This window comes from Coptis chinensis, chromosome 4 (assembly GCF_015680905.1).
Source record: "Coptis chinensis isolate HL-2020 chromosome 4, ASM1568090v1, whole genome shotgun sequence".
In the NCBI taxonomy this organism is placed as follows: domain Eukaryota; kingdom Viridiplantae; phylum Streptophyta; class Magnoliopsida; order Ranunculales; family Ranunculaceae; genus Coptis; species Coptis chinensis.
In genome coordinates, this window is record NC_141459.1 from 26,865,597 (window position 1) to 26,885,063 (window position 19,467).

The 19,467-nt window shown below is 36.3% G+C and overlaps 2 protein-coding genes across 3 annotated transcripts; both read left to right on the forward strand.

Moving 5' to 3' along the window:
• Window positions 1-549: 549 nt before the first annotated feature.
• On the forward strand, window positions 550-4,878 carry LOC147502959 (pfkB-like carbohydrate kinase family protein). Its single transcript, XM_086607771.1, has 8 exons — window positions 550-1,089; window positions 1,596-1,859; window positions 1,966-2,037; window positions 2,148-2,186; window positions 2,677-2,784; window positions 2,852-2,949; window positions 4,005-4,116; window positions 4,266-4,878. Exons 1-8 carry the CDS (start codon window positions 934-936, stop codon window positions 4,521-4,523), a joined length of 1,107 nt encoding a protein of 368 aa, XP_086463897.1. The 5' UTR covers window positions 550-933; the 3' UTR covers window positions 4,524-4,878.
• Window positions 4,879-10,569: 5,691 nt separating this feature from the next.
• On the forward strand, window positions 10,570-19,249 carry LOC147502960 (uncharacterized). Of its 2 annotated transcripts, XM_086607770.1 has the most exons (9): window positions 10,575-11,101; window positions 12,203-12,326; window positions 12,450-15,599; window positions 15,701-15,779; window positions 15,925-16,019; window positions 16,557-16,622; window positions 16,700-16,789; window positions 18,290-18,466; window positions 18,992-19,249. In XM_086607770.1, the coding sequence occupies exons 1-9, from the start codon at window positions 10,785-10,787 to the stop codon at window positions 19,025-19,027; spliced, it is 4,134 nt and encodes a 1,377-aa protein (XP_086463896.1). In that variant the 5' UTR covers window positions 10,575-10,784; the 3' UTR covers window positions 19,028-19,249. The 2 variants fall into 2 exon arrangements, with proteins under 2 accessions (XP_086463895.1, XP_086463896.1); XM_086607769.1 differs by having other exon boundaries at window positions 10,570-11,101; window positions 12,203-15,599.
• The last annotated feature ends 218 nt before the right edge of the window (window positions 19,250-19,467 follow it).

Here is a 19,467-nt window from a genome sequence, read left to right on the forward strand (position 1 = left end):
ATTGTCATGGTTCTGTGTTGGTAAGGGAATATCTGTGTACGAAACATGAGCTGTTGGGGGCTTCCTATCGTTTAGGTCTAGTGCTGAATTATTATTTTCGGCTGTGTTGTAGCTGGGCCAACTTGTATAGCCTGAGAGTGGGAGTGAGCAATGCTTTTGGGTACTGTATTAGTTTTGAATTTTGATATTTTTTATTTCTACAAATAGACAAAGCTGAATTCATCTTGCTTTCGGCTTAAATGGCAACAAACAATAACCGATAAAAATGAGATAGAGGGGCCAAATCTTGTTTGCAGCCAATCTTGTCTTTTGTCACTGCTTTTTATCATTTGATTCCTCTCATTCCGACTTGTTTAGACAATTTTGATCTGTGAGGAATTTTGTATCACTGAAATCAAAGTAACAATTATTGGTAGTGCACGAGCAATAGTGTTTTCACGTGTTTCTTAGCCAATGATTTCATTGCTTTTGCAGCAGCACGGATTTCCTATTCCTTCTCTAAGCACTCGATTGATGATTGGAGAGCGTGATACTCTTACGCTTTTAGCGCTGTTATGGGCATGCCTGCACGAAAAAAGTACGAGCTAAAAATGAGTAGAACAGCTAGGAGAATGGTACCGAATTGCCCTGAAAATCCGTAGACCATCTGTCGAATTATTTGGATGGATATATATATATCAGAATTGGTATACGAAATTTCAAGAATCTAAGGACATTTTTTAATGTAAAAGTAATCGAACTAGAAGTTTGGTCATAGGAAGTCAGAGTCGTTCAGAACACTTTTCTTTATTCGCTCCATCCTTGGTTACTGTGCTTCAACAAATCAACACTACTATATATAAATAGAAAGACTTACTATTTAGTATTGAGAGAGAGAAAAGGGGAGGAGCTTGTTGAGTAATCTTGGGAGAGATAAAAAAAAAAAAAAAGGAGATGTTGGTTGAAGAAGTAGTAGTAGTACCACCCAAGAAATGTGAAGCTCCTCCTCTTATCTTAGGACTCCAACCCTCTGCCCTTGTGGATCATATGGTAAGGGTGGATTGGTCTTTGCTTTCTCAAATCCCTGGCGAGAGAGGTGGCTCTATTCCGGTATACTTTTCTCTAGCATTTTTTTGTAATCCTTTTTCCCATTTCATTAATGCCCTTGTTGTCTAATTTAATGTATTCAATTCAGTCTCAATATTCTGACTTTTGTAACATTTGTTAATTGTTACAACAATATCAGCCAGCTTAACCATTCTACATTTACAGTTTAGTTGTGTGCTGTATTTTATGGAGTGCTTCTTATAGTAAAATGCAGGTTTTTAGATTGCTGAAACTTTTTGGTTAAGTTTCTGTATGAGAGTTCCTGATTTCTCTGTGTGTGTGTGTGTATACATTGTAGATAGTGGAAAAATACAAAGTGTGACCCAGTAAAGTTACAGCAATGGGATTTTATGGCTTGGAAGAATAGGCGCAAAAAATGAGTGTTACAGCCTACATAAAAATGGTCACTAAAATTCCAAACAAAAATCAAATACTCATACATTGCAACTGGCTGATATTTCATGTAGTTACAAGCTTGATTTGGAAGTAAATTTTTTGTGGTGTTGTAGGTTGCAATTGAAGAACTAGAGCATATCTTGAGGGAGTTAAATACCCATATCCTCCCATCCGCCAACGATCCATCTCCTCTAAAAACAATAGCTGGTGGGAGTGTTGCCAATACAATTCGTGGTCTGGCTACAGGATTTGGCATCACTTGTGGCCTTATAGGGGCATGTGGGGATGATGAACAAGGGGGTCTGTTCATACACAACATGGTCTCTAGCAAGGTTAATCTTTCAAGGTTGAGGATTAAGAAGGGAACCACTGGTCAAGTAAGATTCACTTCTTTTGACTCATATTGTCTTATTGAGTTTTTTATTTGTTTCTTCTACGATCTTGTCTGTTGTGGTTAAAACAATAATCACTTATGTGCATCAGTGCGTGTGCTTAGTTGATGCTGACGGGAACCGTACCATGAGACCCTGTCTCTCAAGTGCTATTAGGCTTCAGGTGTATTGAACTTTCTTTTCCACTTTTTTATTTTGTTGAAAATGAGTGAGAAGAGGTAGCAAACTAGTATAATTGCAGACAGCTTATCTGTATTTTTTCCTCCTGAACAGCCACTTGAGCTAACAAGAGAGGATGTAAGAGGCGCCAAGGTAAGGCATTTCTTGTTTCCTATTTCTTTTTTGGTACAGAAGTTGTATCTTTTGTCAAAAGTATCAGTAGCCTTATTTGTTTATGGGACATAACTGTTCGTTTGTATGGTTGTAAACCAATCAGTAGCCTTATTTGTTTATGGGACATAACTGTTCGTTTGTATGGTTGTAAACCAATGCACGAAATTACTTTTGGCTGTAAGGGATGTTGGACAGGAATCTGAATAGTTTCTAAAGATCAGATGATTCATATGATCTGATCAGATTGATCCTTTTCTGAGGTTGTTTCCAATGAGACTATAATATGAAGGCTTATACTGTTGTTAAATGTTAAACTTCCTGACATTTGGTACAGACTTTATAGTCACAGAGACAGTCATACTAATAGTTGTAGATTTGTAGGTTATGCCTATGTCACGTACAAAAAATATCTTACCCATCAAAGTGCCTCTTTTGGACTCAGCTTACCCTTTAACTTAACAATTTGCAGTGGCTGGTACTGAGATTTGCAATCTTCAATCTGGAATCAATACATGCAGCTATTAGGATTGCCAAACAAGAGGGAGTGTCTGTCTCAATGGACTTGGCTAGTTTTGAGGTATAGGAATGTCATTCTCATCTGAAAGGTACCTAGTACACATCTTTGAAAATTAAAATTTCTGCAGATGGTTCGAAACTTCAGGTCGCAACTCCTAGAATTACTGGAGTCTGGCAATATTGACCTCTGTTTTGCTAATGAAGATGAAGCAACAGAGCTTGTGAGGTAATTGAAACTTGCCAAACTTTATCTTACACACATCTCAACGTATGAGAATGACAGGTGAGGTGTGAAGAAATAAGTAGTACATACAAGACGACCTATTGCTATAGTTGAAAGGCGCATCTGTCCTGGAAGAGACATATGGACCGGTGTAGGGTATATAAATCAGTCATGGTCACTTTCACTAAACTGCCTTTACCGTTGACACCTATGAAACCACTAGTTTTTAACAGTCCCTGACACGCCAAACTGTTGATATGTAGAAGGTGTGGTCGTATAGTTAATCAATCCACCAATAGAAGTCTTTAATAGTTGTATATACTATATAGTATTTGAGTGTAATAGGTGTGAAGAAGGAAGTGTTATAAGAGGAGTAGACGACCTAATGCTCCAATTGGCAGGCGGCTCTTCTGTCCTGTAATAGGCGTATGGGTTGATGTGGGGTATAGATGTCAGTCATGGACGCTAAGCTACCTTTACCTTTGAAAGCTATCAAACTAATAGATCCTACAACTCCTGACATGCTGAAGTGTTGATATATAGAAGCTGTGGTAATTCACCAGCAGAAGTCTTTAAGTAGTTGTGTTTAATCGTGCAAATTCTATTCGCTGGTTGTAGTGTGTATAGTGCCACATTTTAATATAGGCCCTCTAACATATGAGATACATAATTATAGCTGGATATATTTTCGCATCATAAGTGAAAGTAAAATCCATTACATAAAAAAAAAAAAAAAGGATCCATTAAGTTTTCTTGATCATTCACCGCATTATTTTCTGGCCATCCAAAATAGTAGCTCTGGGTCTTGCATATTAATGCATTCCATATAATGAAAATGTGTGCCACACAGAGGTAGAATCACTTTTGCCTGTCTGAGTACAAATATGGAGAGATGTTAATGAGAAACTTTGAACTGAAGCATCCTGTATTTCAAACAATTTCTTCTTTTATGCGTCAACATTATGTGAAAAGTAAAAGCTATGTTTAAAAATAATAATAATCAAGAAATAAAAGCATATATTGCGTTCACTAATCATGGTTGGCTTGCATGGATTTAGGGGTGAACAAGATGTCAATCCTGAAGTTGCATTGGAATATCTTGCTAAACACTGTCGGTGGGCAGTGGTGACCCTTGGCTCTAATGGATGTATGGTGAAACATGGAAAACAGGTTAGTGAGGTGTATGATGTCAAAAAGTACAATACACAAGAATTCCATGCTTGTAAGCCTTTCACATGAGCAAAGGTGTGAAAGGAGAAGAATTTGAACCTTTTTTTTTTGACTTATATCATTTCATGAGTTGCAATTTCCCGCTTCAGGCAGTACGAGTTCCAGCCATTGGGGAGGCACAAGCTACCGATGCTACTGGAGCTGGGGACCTTTTTGCCAGCGGATTTTTGTATGGGTTAGTGAAGGGACTACCCCTTGAGGACTGCTGCAGAGTCGGCTCATGTAGTGGGGGGGCTGTAATTCGTGCTCTTGGGGGTGAGGTACAACCAGAGAACTGGCAATGGATGTACAAGCAAATGCAGATCAAGGGCCTTCCTGTTTGTGATCTCTGTAAAAGGTATTCATAACACGATTCGGGGCATTTTGTATGGGCAGCCACAAAATTCTTGTCGTCTGATCATCAGTCAGCCTTTCTGCGCTAGGCAGCTAATAGCTAGTTGGATTTTGGGGTAGTTTCTCCTCTTGAGACTACTAGTATTTAAAAGTCTATCGAGCAATAAGATGCTCAATTTTAGACGACTTCGAATTAGTAAAGCTCTCTGTTGCAAGATGCATATTCTTTTGGTGTAGTTTTGCGTAGTTATTTGAATCTCCAGTTATGTCTTCTTCTTTTTTCGTTGGACTGCTCACATTGAAGCTTACTTTGTATGAGTGCTGGCGAGATTCTTGATTGGGTTAATTTGATAGCTTGATCAGCAAAAAGATGTATATTTATAGTGAGCCGCTCGTACTTAATTATTGAAGACAAGGCAAATGTACGTCACATTATTGTGGTTAGTTAGCCACCCTTGAAGTCTTCGAAGTTCAGAATGGAGGTACAACCTTTATTTACTGTTTGATAGGCACTTTCTGCTCGAAGTGTTGCCATACTAATCTAAGTTCTGGCTACAGGCTTTGGCAACGGTAGTGGCCGTATAGATTTTCTTGAGCATGTATTTTATTCGTCGAAATGGATCTACTGACCTTCCATTCGTTATACAATGGCCAATTCAGGGAATGGGTTCAGTTCTTCACATCTTCTGCCCGAGTTCAGAAGCCTTTGGTTGTGCTCCACAGTAGGCTTGCCTTCAGATCTAATGCTTCAGACCCAATAAGTTGTGCAGCTCTTATAAAGAGACTTGCCATTTAGTTAGGCACTTAGGCCTACTTTACTTCCCATGGGCTACTAGCACCAATATTTCGCTCGAACTGAACCACTTTGGGCTAGGTGTGGGATTTTATCTTTAGACATTGGTACTAGTCTGGGATAGATCCGCGCTATCTATTTTTCCCTGATACTTGGCCCACACATCCAATGATCCGATGCATTTATCAAAATGTTTGATAGGAGACTTAGGAGTGTAGGACAAGGTTTATCCATCCTCTTCCAGGTAAACCGTAAACACCAAGCATTTTGAAAGGAAGATGGCTCTCTTTCTTGAGATACATTTCACCCTCCTTTTCCTATCTATAAATTGAGAAGGAAAAAACGGAGCTTTCTCTCATTGTCTAGACTCTAGAGATGGATTTACATAATGACTTAGGAAGATGTTCCAATACTGTATCCCAAAATTTATGGGCTAGAAATGGGATCAAGTAATTGAGCTGTAAGCCTACCTTTTCTAAATATTTTTGCCCATAGTCCACTTTCCACTTCAATTTTAATTTCGAAAATATATGTATATTTAAATTTTCATATGAAAAGAAAACTATGTAAAATTATATTTTCATATGCAAATTTAAATTTATATAAGGCTTTTGAAATTAAAATTGAAAATGTGTTGTTGAGTCGAAATTATAAATAAAAAAATATGACGTCAATGTGGATTGAGACTTATAGTGAAATTAAAAATTAAATTAGACTTATATCAAAATTATTATTGGGATTTGTCCTTGGGTGGTGGCTGTAATATCTGAAATGGGATTGGCCGTGGGCTGACGAGTTAATATCCTAAAGGCACTGAGATTGATGCTCAATCAAAGCTACGCTTAATACTGCGAAGATTGCAACTAGGGGTGCCAATGGGTACCGATTATCCGAAACCGAACCAAAATTGAAACCAAATGTTCCAGTTTTGAGTCTTAAAAAATTAGACCCATTTAAAATGAGTCATTAAAAACCGAATCAATAAAGAACCGAAAATCCGAAATCATTGAACCGAATAGTAAAAAACCCGTAGGTACCCGAACCGAAATTGAAACCGATTATTATAATTTCGATATATAAAATTTAATATTATATTACATTTAAGATAATCAAATTCATACATCATAATATAAAATATATTTTTTACTTGTAAAAATTTATTAAATATATATAGCATAATAGTGAATGTGTGTTGTTAAATGCATATTTTATAATTATACGTTAAACAAGTGTATCATAAATTGTTAATAATAACGTCAACATGTATATTATGAATTAACTAATACATTTTATATTTATTAACTTGTGCACGTGTATATTTAAATAGGATACACATGCTTGATATATTGTTGTACACGCACTTATTATAAACCAATATATAGTGTTCATGTTAAAAATTAGTAATGAGATGTAATTGTAAGATGCATGTACTCACATGTTTGATTTAAAATGCAAGTTAATACACGTGTACAAATATATGTGTATGCACATAAAATATATCAATGTAACAAATATATGTGATTGCATATTTGCACGTGTACACGATTGAGTTAATACAATGAAAACAAATATATGTGTATATACGTAAAAAAAAAAATCAAAATTATAAGGTTAGATATTTGATTATTTTAATTTATATATTAAAGGTTTAAATTATCATATGAATAGTAAATATTTTAACGTGTATGATTGATACATATTCATAAATTGATGTAAATATGATTGTTGATACATCACTAATTATATATAAAATATTATCGTGTAGGAAAATAAAAAAAAAAAAAAAAACAATGCAAGTTTTAGTATTTAAATGATTGAAATTGTTTAATAACCATAATAAATAATAAAAATCTGAATTAGAACCGAAACCGATAAAACCCGTAGATTTGGGTTGGGTTTTATAATTCTCATACTAAAACCGTTAAGAACTGAAACCGAAAAAACTGTAAATAGTAAAATCCAAACCAAAACCGTTAAGACCCAACCCAAAACCGATCCATTGGCACCCTAATTGCAACTGCCTACGTCTGTTAACTACACAGGACAGCTGACTCTTGCTTTTTATCAGATTACCAAATCTTATGATTAATTTTCTCTTAAAGCTAAGTCAAACTGATTAGTCAAAGAATGATGAATCCTGAACTTTAATCGATGTGACATGTGACGTAATCAAGCCAACATGAGGGGACCCAAGGAGCCGTCTTTAGTATTTGGATATGGAGATTTAAAACAGAGATTTTTCAACGGGTAGAATGATTTCAGCTGTGTAGACCATGATGTAAAAGCCTTTTGTTTTGGTTTCTGAAATGATAGTGAGAACACAAACCAAAGTAGAGGAAAACAAGATCTTTCCTTCTTTTGCTGGGCCAACACAGACTAAAACTCCACGACCCTTTCGCTGCAGGGGATTTCACATTTCGGCTGCATCTTTTTCAAATTCTCTACATAAGTGATAACACTTCTCAAATGATAAAATTCGTTAATTAGGAGTACTAGATCCTTCCTATACAATACACTTCGACTCCCAATTTTACATTAAGAAAGAAGAATGCCAAAGGAGTATTACAGTGGTAAACTTGAGCTGGGAATTCCCACCGTATAATTGATGTAAGTATTACATTATATTTTGGATGTGTACAAGATTATAATGATGACCACCCAATTTGTGTGGTAAACACTATAATCATTCATATATTCAACTGATGATGATACGCATAATGTGAAGTTGCTTAAAGAAAGAAATATAGAAATGGGAATCATAATTAAGGAGGCGATCTCATCCTACCTATATTAATATCCGTTTCTCCCAAGATGCTTCATTGAGCCATGATCAAAAAATTTTTTAAAATAGTTTATTCGAAAAATAATTACATGTGACGTAATCAACCGATGTAACAAACTAATCCGTCTTTAGTATTTGACCTGGAGATTTAAAACTAATTTAATATAAATTAAAATTGTCCTTTCAAGATCTTTCCTTATTTGCTGGGCCAAACAGACTAAAACAAAATTTTCTGCGCGGATTATTTTTCGGCTGCATTTGCATCTTTTCAAATTCTCTACATAAGTGATAACACTTCTCAAATGATAAAATTCGGATAAAAAAAAGTACAAATTATTGGATATGGATATGGATATGTAATTAAGGAGTTAATAGATATGGATATGGATTATTAATGGATCATGATATGTTATTTTTTATTGGATATGGATATTTGTTAAACTTCCAAGTGCTTCATATATTCAAATATGATGCCCGCACATGATGGGTTTAAAGAATGAAATATAGAAATGGGAATCATAATTAAGGAGGCGATCTAGTTCTATATATATGTTTCAACCAATTTTATTTTATTTTTTAAAACATCATTCTATTTCTATATGACTAAATTAAGGGGAACTTAGACTCTGTAAATATCTTAAGTATATATATAATTAGTTGAATTGATCAAATTCGATCATTTTCTGAAATACTCATGAAAAGAATCATATTCCTCACTAGTCATCTATACACCAACAATAATCAAGTGCCCATCTAAATTATTATTATTATTATTATTGGCAAGACCCATCTGCATTATCAATTGCTTTGGCTACACCACCTATAGCCAATAGCTCTCTTGGAAAAATGGAAAATAAAAGAAAAAGAATAAGTAATTTGTCTTAAAAGATCTAACTACGAATTTGACTAGAATAAATTCTGAATTTTCCAACTTTGAAAGTGGAATTACCTTCATTTTAATTCTCTTGCTCTGGCCAGGTCAGGACTTGATAAATATTTGGTGGCAGTAAGATTGGTTGTGATCGCAGGCCAAATATAATTAGACCATTTCAAAAGAAAATCTTGGACTAATAATTTATTTTGTGCTCATCCTTGTTAAAATCCAAATGTTATTCTCATCGCCAAAAGAAACGATGAATTTACCAAAGGATAAATTGACTGTTATAAATTATTTTGTAGCCTGGACGACGGATTCTTTTTTTATTTATTTTTTCCTTATAGAACTTCTAGTTTTATTTTCTGATAATTACACAAAGTAAATTCATGAACTCAGAAGTCAGAATGGTTGAATATAAAGTGAAGAGTGAACACACCACCATGTGCATGCAGCAGTGAGTTTCTCCAAAATGCAATACCAAAAGAGATTTACCAACCAGTATGTCCTACAGGGGAATGCGCACACCCAAATACCCTTGGAGCTAAGCAGGGTGTTCAAATTTACTCATTTGTGATTGTCATAAAATTAATGTTATAATCCTTTGATATCATTTAATATTGTGATCTTCTTGTCCAAAGAATAGGACCCATCGACTTGGTAATGTACTAATGTACCTTGTGTGTGGTGCCTGGTCAATTGATTTAGCTAAACCAAGCTGGTGGATGTGGACGGTTGGTATGTATGTGCTGGCCATTTTCACACTGTGATATAACAATTGAACCGATTCTTTCCTTACTGTTTAAATAATCAGAACCTAGTCTGGCAGCTAAGACAGTCATAAAAAAGAAAGAAATTAATTTGAAAAATCTAATAAATTTAAGGAGGAATGAAGTTCTCGGAGGAAATACTTGATTAAGGCATTGGATTTAAGTAAGTGTATTAAAAAGTGCCATAATTTGAGATAATTATTTCCCTAACTTTGTAATCATATAGGGAACTTTGCTGTTACCCCTTTAAGAAATTCTCATTTTGCACTTTCCCGAGCTCTCCAAATGGCAAAATGACTAATGTGTTCTCGACAACAATGCTCATGCAAGTGTCAACTAGTAAAGGGGTTAAACCTCTGAATAATGATACTGGAAGTTTGAGAATCGAATTCCGCCAGCTTCAAAAAGTTACTGATCTCATTTAAAACAGATTTGTCTATAAAAAAACCAATGCTAATGATTTTCTGTTTATTCATTACGATGCAACATTGTTTGGTGGTAAATTTGCCATTGAACTCTTAAAACTCTTTCAAAAATCTGATATTTTCCAAGACATTTTTCGTACCGTATATGATGTATTTTTCTCGCCAAATTCTCGAAACCCAAAAACTCAAACCCTGCAAGTCTGCAAGCCCTAACCCAATGTCCCAATTCACACACAAATATTGCTAAAAAGCTCGAAATATTAATTAACTTTTACCACACTGAATAATAATAATTTTTTTTAAAGGAGGTGTTGGTAAATAAAAAATGTAGTTCTAGGAATTTTCAGACAGGGCCCCTTGTTGCTGTCCAGCAACATCTACAAGAAAGGTGGTACATCTCCCAACTCAAATGTCGCAATAAATCAGTAGTCACACACAACACTTTCTCCTTTCAAAACAAAACAAACAGAAGTGTACACAGCTATACTTCTCAACAGCAACAACACTTCATTTGTTTTACACTGCCTCATTTCTCTCTCACTCTGTTTTGAGTTTTGAGTTTTGAGTCTACACCTCATTTTTCTTCTCTCTTCTCTCTCTTCTTCCTGAGAGAGAACAGAGAAAAAACTCCATGGCAAATGGTACTACAAAGAATGTATATACAGACGTTTTTGGAGGTGGTCCAAAGTTCAAAATTCCATCTTTTTCATCGAAAGTTGAAGATTATACTGATATTTTCAGTAGTTATCACTCTGGGGCATCTTCAATTCCAGTTTTGGATCTTCCAGTAGTTGGAGATGATGAAATAGTGGATGCCCAGAGTTTGAAATTTGATTATAAGGAGATTTTTGGTGGTTTTGATGATGATGATGATTATGCTGTTCCTTATCAAGAACTGTTTTTTGATACTAAAGCTGAAGAAGAGAGTGATTCTGATGAAGATGTCTGGTAAATAATCTTCCTTTTTACTTCCATTTTTTAGTTCAAGTGTGATTTTCAGTAGGTGTGGTAGTTGGTGTGTTGTTTTTACTTTGTAGAAGAAGAAGAAGAGCAATGTTAGTCGTTTTTGTTCTTTTCCTTTTTTGGATTACTTTTTAAAGAGAAAGGGGAATATAATTGAAAGAAAAAGATTGTTGGTGATATTTTTCAAGATGATTTTATTTTAAAGAATGCAACTTTTTATTATTGGAGTGTCTTGGTCAAGAATCTTTGGGAGTAAACATTGTTTTCCCTGTGCCTAGAGGTTATTGAAAGGCAGTGAAGAGGGGGCAAGAATGATGAAGAAAACTCTATACTTACATGATAGACACTATGGGTGGCGGAAGTGGTTCTCATTGTATATCATGAAACTATATCACCATTATAATTTTGATGGATATTTACTTTGTGGAAGCTTGTTGCTCAAAATGTGGGAATTGTGCGATATACATTTAATTTTTTCAATTTGTTGATAGAATCTACTCGTGTTGGACCTTGGAAGTCCTTTTATATGTTGGTTGCATCACCATTAAAATAGTAGGATCTAAAGAGAGTAGGTATAAGCGTATGAGAGTAGGATGTAAATAACTAAATGAGCATAAATTAGTACATAAGTCTGAGCCAATTCTTCTTACAAAGAACAAAATTCCAGGTCATTGTTGAAATCAGAACAGCCATAGAAAACTGTGGAGGCCATATACTAACATATGTAGATGGTCATGGTCTTTTGATAAGACCAGTGATGTAAGTTTCTTTAGATCCCAGAAATAAGAATGGAATTGAAACATGCTTTCTTGCATTTGTTTGGTTACAGAATCTAACAAATGAAGGTGTATCTTTTTCTAATTCCGATAATATAAGTTTCTTTGTAATGCCGTTTCTTTTTCCATTTTACGATTATTTCATTTTTTTTTTCAAATTGCCTATTTAGTATACGATTTTGAATATAATCCTACATCTCTGAAGATATCTGGAGGAAACTTTTTTTTTTCTCCTCGAAAATTATTTATGTAATTTTATCCAGATGTTAGATTTGATCATCACTTACTTCAATTTCCTCTTTAATTGCAGGACTCCAGCCGAAACAGGGTCCCCTTCAGGAGAATCAAGCGAGGATCCTGTTTGTTTAGAAAGCAACCAGCCTTTCTCCACTGTAGAATCTCCTTACGCTTTTGATGGTGTGAAACAGTTTAATGTATCGTATCACAAGACTAATCAGAGAAGCAATGATGACAGGATTAGTGGTTTCACTCATATAGCCCAACTCAATGCTGTCCCTGCTTATACCTTTTTAGTTGATGGAGACCTTACTTTGCAGATGGCTGAATGCAACGGCCAACTACCTGACGTAGCAAACTCCCACAGCCTGAATGTAAATGCTAATGACGGGACAAAGGATGGAGAGCGCTTGTGGGACGCCACAACAGCACAACCTGCCTGTGCAGATGTCTTAAGAACATCTGAGAGCGATCAAAAACTTCAAATAAACCCTGATGGAAATGGAACTTATCATGAGAAGGCATTTGTAACTGTAACTGATGTCAGTCTTAGGACACAACCTTCTGAAGTGCCACCTCCTGCAAGACCACCACCTAAGTTTACTATAAAGCAAGGATGCAGCAAATCAATGGCCTCAGACCTCAAACCTTCTAAAAATTATGCACGTCATGGAGTTGCAATTGATAGATCACCACCTTTCTTTGATGTGGAGGTGGATGCAAGTTTATCTGCTGCGGCCTCTGCAGCTGCTATGAAAGAAGCAATGGATAAAGCTCAAGCAAGATTGAAAAGCGCAAAAGAGTTGATGGAGAAAAGGAAGGATGGTCCTCAATATCGCAAGAACTTGTGGCTGAATGAGGGTTCAAAAGGAAAGGAAAGAAGGGAGGGCGGAATTGCTCATGATGCATACAGAGTCAATGAAGAGAATTCTCATGAAAATTTTGGAAAGACCGTGGATTCCAAAGGTTTTGATAGGGAGGAAAGGCACAAAGCTGTTCAGGGAGCTCAGGTAGAATCAGATGTAGACATGAAGGAAAGGTTTCTGAGTGTATCTAAAGAAGCTATAGACAAAAGCCACGTGGAGTGCAGGCTAACTCAAGGATCGAAGAAGCAGGAAGAAGTTATTGGAGAATGGAAAGCTGAAGAACAGTTCTATGAACTGGTAAAACAGGACACCACTGGAAAAGTGCTGGTGGCTTCTAAGCAGAAAATCAGTGAGAAGAACTCAATGCCTACACGAGTGTATGAACGGGAACAGAATGAAAGGAACGCTGCAGAAGTGGTTGAATTTAATAATCGGGAAGAGCATGAGAAGAAACTAAAAGAATGTATTGAGAGGGAGGAGAATGAGAAGCAAAAGAAAGAAGCTCTTCAAAGGGAAGAAAAGGAAAGGAGACAAAGGGAGACATATGAGAGGGAAGAAAAGGAAAAGAAACAGAAGGCTCTTGAAAGGGAAGAAAAAGAAAGGAGACTAAGGGAGGTACGTGAGAGGGAAGAAATTGAAAGGAAACAGAAAGCTCTTGAATTGGAAGCAAACGAAAGGAGACAAAAGGAGGCATGTGAGAGGGAAGAAAATGAAAAGAAACAGAAGGCTCTTGAAAGGGAAGAAAATGAAAGGAGACAACGGGAGGCACATGAGAGGGAAGAAAATGAAAAGAAACAGCAGGCTTTTGAAAGGGAAGAAAATGAAAGGAGACAAAGGGAGGTACTTGCAAGGGAGGCACGTGTGAGGGAACAGAATGAGAAGAGAATATATGAGAAGAAACTGAATGAGATTAAGCAAAGGGAGGAAAATGAAAGGAGGCAAAAGCAGGCACATGAAAGGGAAGAGAATGAGAACAGAATAAATGAAAAGAAACAGAAAGAGGCTCACCAACGGGAAGAAACTCAACGGAGGCAAAAAGAAGCACTTTATATTGAAGAAAATGAAAAGAGATTGGAAGAGGCTCGTGAAAGAGAGGAAAAGGAGAGGAAACTAAATGAGGCTGCTGAAGAAAATGATGGTAAATTGAAAGATGCACATGAACAGGAAGAAAATGTGAAGGTACCAAACGTGTCTCATGAACAGGATAAAGGTGAGAAGAGACTAAAAAATCCCTGTGAACAAGAAGTGACTGAGAAGGTTTTACCAAATGGGAAATGTGAGACGCTGGGAGATGAGAAGAAGCTAAGGAAGCCCCAGAAACAGAAAGAAACTGAAATGAATGAAGTGTCTCATCGATGGGAGAGAAATGAGATGAAGTTGAAAAAGGCAAGTGAGCTGGAAGACATTGGAAACGGACATATAGAGGCTTGTGAGAGGGAAGAAAAGGACAATGAAGTGTCCCAAGATTTTCATCTATGCAGTAATGAGGAAAAGAATCTGAAACCAGAGACGGTAGTCCAGGAGAATGTTGAATATGTAACAAAATTGAAAGCAGCCAATAATGCACCCATGCAAGTTGAAGTTGAGAACTCAAAGGTCACTTGTGATGGCTGTGAACAGGAAGAGAATAATGTGAAACTAGAAAGGGCTCAAGAATCATGTACAGAAAAAGAGTATGGGAAGACGGTTAATACTGTGCAACATGCCTCTGAACACAGAGAGAACGGGAATGTTTTGAAAGTAGTTGAACTGTCATGCGAACAGGAAGCAAATGAGCAGTTAAGGGGAGCATGCTTAGCTGAGGATTCCCCTGAATATGATGATTGTGAGAATAATAAGATGGCTGTACCAAATCCCAAGTTAGATGGCACTGAGAAGAAAACAGGAACACTTGAAGAGACAGTTACAGAAGAGAAAGATAAGAGGTGTTCAACAGAAAACTCAGTTGCTCTGGATTGTAAGGAGAGAAAGAAAAGCATCAAAGAAGCTTCTGGGGAGGGGCCGTGTGTTGAGAATGGTATGAATGCGAAAGTAATTCAGCCGATTGGTGAGGAATATAAAACAATCAAATCAAAAAAGGCAGACCAAGACATAGAAAGGAAAGAGACGAAACTTAATGGAACTGCTGGAAAGGAAGAAAGAGAAAAAGAAGGAAGGCTGCTAAAAGAAAGAGAGCAGGAAAAAGAGCGTTTGAGAAAATTAGAAGAGGATATACAGAGGGAAAGAGAAAAAGATAGAATGGCTGTTGAAAGGGCAACTCGCGAAGCTCACGAGAGGGCGTATATTGAGGCTCGTGAAAGGGCAGAAAGGGCTGCTGTGGAGAGAGCTACTGCTGAAGCTCGTCAAAGAGCAATGGCAGAGGCTCGTGAAAGATTAGAGAAAGCATGTGCAGAGGCTCGAGAGAAGTCATTAGCTGAGAAGGCTTCTACAGAATCCAGACTCAGGGCGGAGCGTACTGCAGTAGAGAGAGCAACTGCAGAGGCTCGGGAGCGTGCTGCAGAGAAGGCTGCTATGGAGGCAAGAGAACGTATAGAAAGATCCGTTTCGGAGAAATTTTCTACGACTTCCAGAGATAGCGGACTGAGGCACAGTGCTTCTTTTTCTGTGAGCATAACTATTTTAGATTATTTTTTTATTTTCAATTCGAAAGTATGAATGTTATGCATATTCTTCTGTTATTCTTTTACTGAAATGATTTATGATAGGATATGAGGGATGCACAGTTTCAAGGCTCAAGTTCTTTCAGTACTTCCCAGAGATATTCAAGTTCTACACCTCATGGTGGTGAGTAACTTTGTTAATCTTGCATCCGATTTTTCAGACAACAGCATCTGCCTTACTTCATTTGTCCACTTCTTCGTTGTTCTAATTAATATCTATTCGGAGATTATTTCTAAGCTCTAACGAATATGTATTTCCAAATCTGAAGCTTCTGCTACTGAAAAATCTCAAGCAAATGAAGTTGAATCAGCTCAGAGGTGTAAAGCTAGGTTAGAGAGGCATCAGCGAACGGTTGAGCGTGCGGTATGTACTTTCTTTTTGTGCTTCATGGCTCTGTTACCCAGCAATGCCATTCTATGGCTTTAAGGTCACAGATATAACATCCGTTTCGAGGTATCTAGATAAAGATGGTACCTCGATACTTCCTTTGTGGATTTGTCAACATGATATAATAATGTCACATACGGAAATTCTTTATATTTGTATCCTTTTGCTGTATTAGACTACGGACTACTTCCTTTATAACTTTGCCTTAATACCATGTTGGAAGAAATAATGCCTCACATTATTAGATGTGCAATGCATTTGTCAGGATGTAATTATGGATGATGATATGTTGATACTCATCCTGAATAAGCTCAAATGAGTGTGACAGCATGATACATGGCGCTACTTGTTTGCGTCCATGCTTTTAGGAAACGAGAGGCATTGTTCTTGTTTCTGATGCTAGTATATTGATACTCATCTGTGTCTTCACATATATCATATATGTTGTCATCTTATATTCTTATGACATGGTAGACAATGACCTGAAACAAGGGTGAATTACTTCTTTTCCAGGCTAAAGCGCTTGCAGAGAAGAACATGCGTGATTATCTAGCTCAGAGAGAGCAAACAGAAAGAAATGTAAATAACCTATTCACTTGGTTGAGGAATTATTGCAACTTGTCCCGACCTAACTATCCCGGATATTCTAATTGCAGAGGTTAGCAGAAACTCTTGATGCTGATGTCAAAAGGTGGTCAAGTGGGAAGCAGGGAAACTTGCGTGCTTTGCTTTCAACCCTGCAATATGTATGCTGAACTCTATTTGCACTTATATTTTTGTTGTGTTCTATTTACTTTATCTTACCATTGTTATTCACATGTGAATTGCTACAAATAAATCTGAGGCATGTCAGCTAAATGTTTTTGATTTTTTACACAATCATTTGAAGTAGGAAAGCTTCATTGTCTATTTGTCTACCTTTTTATTTGAGATTACGTTTGCTGTTGGTGTCATTTTCAGAACTTATTTAACAGTCTTCTTGTGGGGTCTTATGTTCAAAACAAAACATGTTAATTGTTGATGCTTCATCCTTTTAAGTAAATGATATTCTATCGTCTATGCATTCGTCGTACATGCACTTCACTTTCTCATCCATTTGGACCATTTTCTTGGTTTTCCACCTTGTTAACTTGGCTGAGGATGAAGAGTTCAATTCCTTTCTGGTCAGATGATTGTGTGAGTGATCTTTTTCATAAGGTCTATAATAGGTCCTACACTCCTACCTATTGACTAGTCTAGAAGCACAAGCTATTGATGCTTAAAAATCAGGTTCTTTTCCCTTTTGTCGATTTACTTACTGCCATTCTAGGCATGGCAGAAAAATGCCGATATTCGATAATATCCAGGATGTGTTTGGAAAATCGGATATCAGATACTGAGATACAGTTGTAACCCTTTTTTTCCAAATACATTTGATATTTTGAAATATATATGTACAGAAATTAGGGGTCTGCTATAACCGTTGATAGCGTTATTTTGGGCCTCTGTTCTCAGTTAACTCCCAGTGTGTACACTTATAGTCTTGTACTCTATAATATAAAAAACATTTGGGAGGTGGTACATAAGCACTTGTGCACAAAATAAAACTGCCATTCAAATAGTGCATTTTAAGAATTAAAACTTCTTTTTGTGTTTTTTAGTGGCATTGCATTGCTGTAGATTTTCGTTTGCTGATAGTTTTAACAATGATGTAACTTTAACAATCATGAACTGCAAGTATGCCTAGTGTAACACGTTATTAATTCAGGTGAAGTGCAAGATTTTGGCTCAACTATATTCCTTAATGTTGAGGAGTTTAGTTGTATGTCTCATAACTCTCACTGGACAATGTTAGTTCATATGCTTTGACAAAATATTAAATATAAATGAGAGAATATAAAACATTATTATTAGTCCTATGCAATGGAATCCAGATAATCAACATGAGTACGTTAAGAAACATTGTGATTTCTGTTGTTTTGAGTTCCCCGCCTTTGTTGTTTGGAGAGCTCACGACTATGCAAATTTGTTTTACAAATGTTTATGCGTGTAAATATTTTGGTTGTGATACGATCATGTTACTTTGGCTAAATCATTATCTATAAAATGTACTGAGTTTTTCGCTTAACTAATTGTATACCTAGTGTTTTATGTCTTTGATAACAGTGAAATGCTAAACACAGTTATGCATGAAATTTGGTCATATTGGTTTAGATTTCATAAAAGGTGTTGTGTGATTCTCTGACCACCTGTGATTTCACCATCAGATCCTTGGACCTGAAAGTGGTTGGCAACCAGTCCCACTGACAGATGTTATAACAGCTGCTGCTGCCAAAAAAGCATACAGAAAAGCTACTCTCTGCGTTCATCCTGACAAGTTACAGCAACGGGGTGCAACTATTCAGCAGAAGTATGTATGTGAGAAAGTTTTTGATCTTCTAAAGGTATGCTAACTAGCTGGCAATGTTTTCTACTTCATTATTCCAAAACACCTCATTATCTTATCTTGGGTTTGGGAGAAAATACTATGCTCATACAAATTATAGAAAACAATTTCAACTATTATTTCCATTTGTTTTAACTGGCATTGGTGAGTATGTGATTTTTATTTACAACTAGATATTTCAGTTTTAAGATTTTTTGTTCTTTCAATATCATATATTATGTATGGGCCCATTATGTATATGGCATGCGAAAGGAGTCTGAAAAATAAGCATAGGTAGAAAACATCTTTGGCACTCATAGATTGGGTACTGTAACAGGTTTCTGGAAGGCTAAATGTACATCCTTGATCTGTAATGTCATAATAGTTATTTACAAAAAAATCATCTAACTTCTGTCACAAAGTTATATGTTTGGAATTGAACTGCTCCATGATTGTTCATGTCCCACTTTTCAAATTTCCACATCTCCTTGTGGCAAAAGTTGTTCTATTTAATAATTTTTTTTTTGGTTCTGGTGAATTGTAGGAGGCTTGGAACAAATTCAATTCAGAAGAACGATAGCCAAGGGTTTCTGCAGCCTTTTAAAACCTGCAAGATTAGGATTCACTGCATTCTTGTAAGACAAATATCCTCATCCGAGAATCTTTAAGTATTCTTTCTGGTATTTACTCAGTTCAAGAATTACTTGTAGATACTTGAACTGATGTCAGCAAGAGATTATGTATAAAGGGAAAGTAGAGGGTTGGCCTCTTTTGGTAAATACCATGCACGTCTTTTCTTTTCTTTTTGTTTTTCTCCTCTTCTCTTTCACCTGATTTTAACAGATATAATGTTGAGACGTTAATCGTCAAGAAGTGTATGTATATATGGAGGAGTGAATGGTTCAATTGGGCCACGACCTGAGTACCTGAGTACTAGTTCTGCTACTTGTGACCATACATTTTTCCCTTCAAGCAATATTACACTCGAGAGTATCTGGTTGAAGGAAGATGTGGTGCTAA

Bases quoted from the DNA above. Each gene is read 5' to 3' on its own strand.
- LOC147502959 (XM_086607771.1), top strand. From the start codon at position 934: ATGTTGGTTGAAGAAGTAGTAGTAGTACCACCCAAGAAATGTGAAGCT. The intron at 1,090-1,595 runs GTATACTTTTCT...GTGGTGTTGTAG, and splicing joins AGAGAGGTGGCTCTATTCCG to GTTGCAATTGAAGAACTAGA. The intron at 2,187-2,676 runs GTAAGGCATTTC...AACAATTTGCAG, and splicing joins AGGATGTAAGAGGCGCCAAG to TGGCTGGTACTGAGATTTGC.
- LOC147502960 (XM_086607769.1), top strand. From the start codon at position 10,785: ATGGCAAATGGTACTACAAAGAATGTATATACAGACGTTTTTGGAGGT. The intron at 11,102-12,202 runs GTAAATAATCTT...CTTTAATTGCAG, and splicing joins GATTCTGATGAAGATGTCTG to GACTCCAGCCGAAACAGGGT. The intron at 15,780-15,924 runs GTGAGTAACTTT...CCAAATCTGAAG, and splicing joins AAGTTCTACACCTCATGGTG to CTTCTGCTACTGAAAAATCT.